This window comes from Diospyros lotus, chromosome 12 (assembly GCF_014633365.1).
Source record: "Diospyros lotus cultivar Yz01 chromosome 12, ASM1463336v1, whole genome shotgun sequence".
NCBI classification, from domain to species: Eukaryota; Viridiplantae; Streptophyta; class Magnoliopsida; order Ericales; family Ebenaceae; genus Diospyros; species Diospyros lotus.
In genome coordinates this window covers 21,625,578-21,628,981 of record NC_068349.1, presented here as the reverse complement: position 1 = coordinate 21,628,981, position 3,404 = coordinate 21,625,578, and the positions used below count along the sequence as shown (strand labels likewise).

The 3,404-nt window shown below is 43.3% G+C and overlaps 1 protein-coding gene across 1 annotated transcript; it reads right to left on the bottom strand.

The window, feature by feature from the left end:
* Positions 1–406: 406 nt before the first annotated feature.
* LOC127787015 (uncharacterized) lies at positions 407–1,850 on the bottom strand. Its single transcript, XM_052314841.1, has one exon. It carries the CDS (start codon positions 1,686–1,688, stop codon positions 600–602), a length of 1,089 nt encoding a protein of 362 aa, XP_052170801.1. The 5' UTR covers positions 1,689–1,850; the 3' UTR covers positions 407–599.
* Between the last annotated feature and the right edge of the window lie 1,554 nt (positions 1,851–3,404).

Here is a 3,404-nt window from a genome sequence, read left to right as displayed (position 1 = left end):
ACAAAGGGGAGATGAGAGGATGCATCAGCGGTCTTGCGAGGAGAAAGCAACGATGAGGCAAGGTGAGACGAAGCTTGCTAGAGACAGTCATGGCAGAGGAGAGAGAAGGCCGTCAAGGACAGAAGTGATGAATTTGTAAATTGGGTAAGAGCATTTTTGTCATTTGACACATTTGGTCATCATCTCAATAATCTAATTATTTGTACAAGTCATATTTTTCTTATTTTTTAGCTTAAATCAATCTCGAGTATAGGTTAAAATTTGTTAAAATTTTAAATGAAGAAACTAAAAATATTTCTAAATTTGGCTTGGTTTCAAGCAACCCTACTTGCACTCTACTCTATCATTACGTTGATGTGTTAAATAGTTAATGCACAAATAATAATTTATTTATGGGTAAGAGATTATTTTACACTTAATTTATGACTAAATTTAAACTTATTATTGGCATAACAAACATATTAAAGCGAGATCACTTATTAATTAGTCAGATATATTATAGCTCGCGTGAAGGGGAGCATAAACAAATAAAGAATGGAATTAGCGACAATCATGTTTGTCAATGCGAAACCATATTACATCGAATTACGTCTCGCTTGCTACCCCAGCACAGAGGATACAAAGAGAAGCGGATCCCAATAGGAATTCGCGGCGCCGGCTCCCCAGTTGCCGTTATCACAATGAACAATTTCTTGATCCAACGATGGGCTGGCCCAACCGCCGCTACCACCTCCTCCGTTCGCTGCTACTGGCATGCTCACTGTTGCTGTTTCTGTTCCGTTCTTAGGATTTTGCAGCTGTACGAGGAAGCCGCCGCCGCTCCCACTGTAAGACAAATCCGGCGTTGCTTGATATGTTCCTGGACCTGTCGCCGGCACCGGCCACCCTGTTCCCCCTCCGGTAATAACAGTAGCATTGAACAGGCTGTTATCCTCCCGGCCGAGGTTCGCCGGCAGCAATCCGCCCCAAGATGGGACCTCCTGAGCTGGCTCTGCCGGCCACATCACTGTCGACGGAGATCCTGCATGGCCGTGGCTATGCCACTGCATCCCGGCCTGACAGTCGCCGGAGGACCCAACGCCCAAATGATGCTGATTATAATTATGGTTGTGATTAGGATCAATATTAGATGTTGTAGATGGCGGCGATGTCGACGAAGACGACGACGATAACTCTCTGGCATTGACAGTAGTATTCATGTTGTTCTGACGGGTAGAGGCGACCGCGGTGGCGAAGCTGGGCCGAATGAGCAAGGGATTGGCCAAGCGCAAGTCTTTAACATCAAAAAGCTTGGCTCTGAGAGCGCCTCGTAAGCCATCGGCCTCATCCGTGGCGCTACACTCGTCCTCGAAGGAAAAGGGCTCGGCGCTTTCCGGAACAAAGCCGCCACCGCGGCCGGCGACGGCGGCGGATTGCGGCAGCTCGAAGTTGGTGCGGGCGTTGACTCCTCGGAGAGCACGAGCGGCGTCGTCGTATGCGCGGGCGGCGTCTTCGGCGGTGTCGAACGTTCCGAGCCAGAGTCTGACCTTCTGGAGGGAGTCCTTGATCTCCGCCACCCATCTCCCCGATGGCCGCTGCCGCACGCCGACGAATCTGTGGTGGCCCCTCGACGACGTCTTCCTTCTCCCCCGTGTGCTTTCTACGCAGCTCGCTGCCGCCGGCGGGGGCGGCGGCGGTTCTCCCACCATTTTATGAGCTCCTCCACCTGCTCCGGCGACCACAGATGAATCGTCGGTATATTGATTGGGCTTCGATTCCAATCCCAACTTTGGTAGCAACTCAGGGCGTGGGTTTTTATTGTGCCGCTCTCCGGAGGAAGAATCTTGGAATCCATTAGAAAACAAGGTAGAAGACGGCGAAAACAGGAGATGTTTTCCATTAAATCTATGAGAACGTCGCTTTTTGCAGGCCACGTTGGGTGTATCGTCCACGCAACATCAGATCACGCCGTGCGATATCAATCAATCAGCCTTATTATCTATCTCCTTTATTAAATTATTATACCACTATATTAAATTTTATTTTTATTTAAATATTAATTAAAAAATAAAATTTGAAATGATTTTGATTATGAGTATTGTTACACAAAACTTTAATAAATATTATTTAAGTGTTTTAGTCTTTCAAGGTTTTAAACTTAAAGCACTACTTTAAATAAATTTTGAAAATGTTTTGTCGATGTCTGGAATTGATCAACCGTGATTTATTGGGCCACACTGAGAAAGTCAACACAAAAGAAAGGAAAAGGAAATATGCAAAGGAGATTTTACGTGATTTGACCTAAACAATGCTGTAATACCCCAAGAAGCCAGAGAAAAGTAGTATATATCAATGATAAATAAGGTAGAAAATAACACCAATTGAATACCTTTTGAGTTGAATGTAGGGAAAAAACTCATGACTTAAGCTTGCTTGAGCTGGAAAAGCTCAAGAATGGGTGATCCCCTAGAAAGTTCGCACAGTCCCATTAGGGTAAGTTGTTTCAGTCATTTTTACCGCTCAATGCGGGATGTTACAGGTGGTATCAGAGCCGACCCTTGAAGAAGGTGGTCCGATGAGGGTAAGGAGTGGCGCCAGGGCAGGAGGGCTTGAGCAAGGAGGGACTCATGGCAGGATTCAAGGATGGCAACCTCCAAAGGGGAGAAGATATGGGACCAGTTGTAACACCCGGTGTAACCGGTATTAAGAGAATGAGAATGGAAGTGAGAAAACTTCAAAAAATGCCCTTGAAAAGGTGATGGATCCTTGAGATTGAGAATGCCCATGAGAAGGGTATTTTGATAATTTGGATAGTGAAGTCTAATAAAAAGGGTATTTTGGTAAATTGGAAATAATTCCTATGTGGAATTAGGTGTGTAAGTGAATAAAATCCCAATTTGGTATTTATGTGGAGATATATGAGATTAATAAATTCACAAAGGGTATTTTGGGAATTTTGGAATTTAATTCCATAGAGGAATTTAATTATGGAAAATAGGGAAATTGGATATTGAATTATTTATGAAAATAATTATATTTTTCCCTAAATTGGTGAATAATTGTGGTGATGCCACATGGATGGTGGAGATGGAAGCTTGGAAGCCAAGTTTGTGTCTTAGAGTGACACTTGGCATTTTGTGGTCCAAGTTAAATGGGAGATTTAAATAAATGCAAAAGAAATGGTAATTGGTCTTGTAAGCATTTAAAGAGAGGCATAATGGTGTTGGATTAAAATAAAAATCCAAAAGAAATGAAAATTAGTCTCCCATTAATGTTTGGAAAATATGGGATTTATTTAAAGGAGAAAGAAAGCATTTATGTCTTTCAAGTGGTCTCTCATGTGATAGTGGAAATTGGTCCCATTAATTTAAATGAGAAAGAAATGAGAGATGAGAGATGGTGGTTAGTGACACATGGCAAAATCT

Bases quoted from the DNA above. Each gene is read 5' to 3' on its own strand.
- LOC127787015 (XM_052314841.1), bottom strand. From the start codon at position 1,688: ATGGTGGGAGAACCGCCGCCGCCCCCGCCGGCGGCAGCGAGCTGCGTA.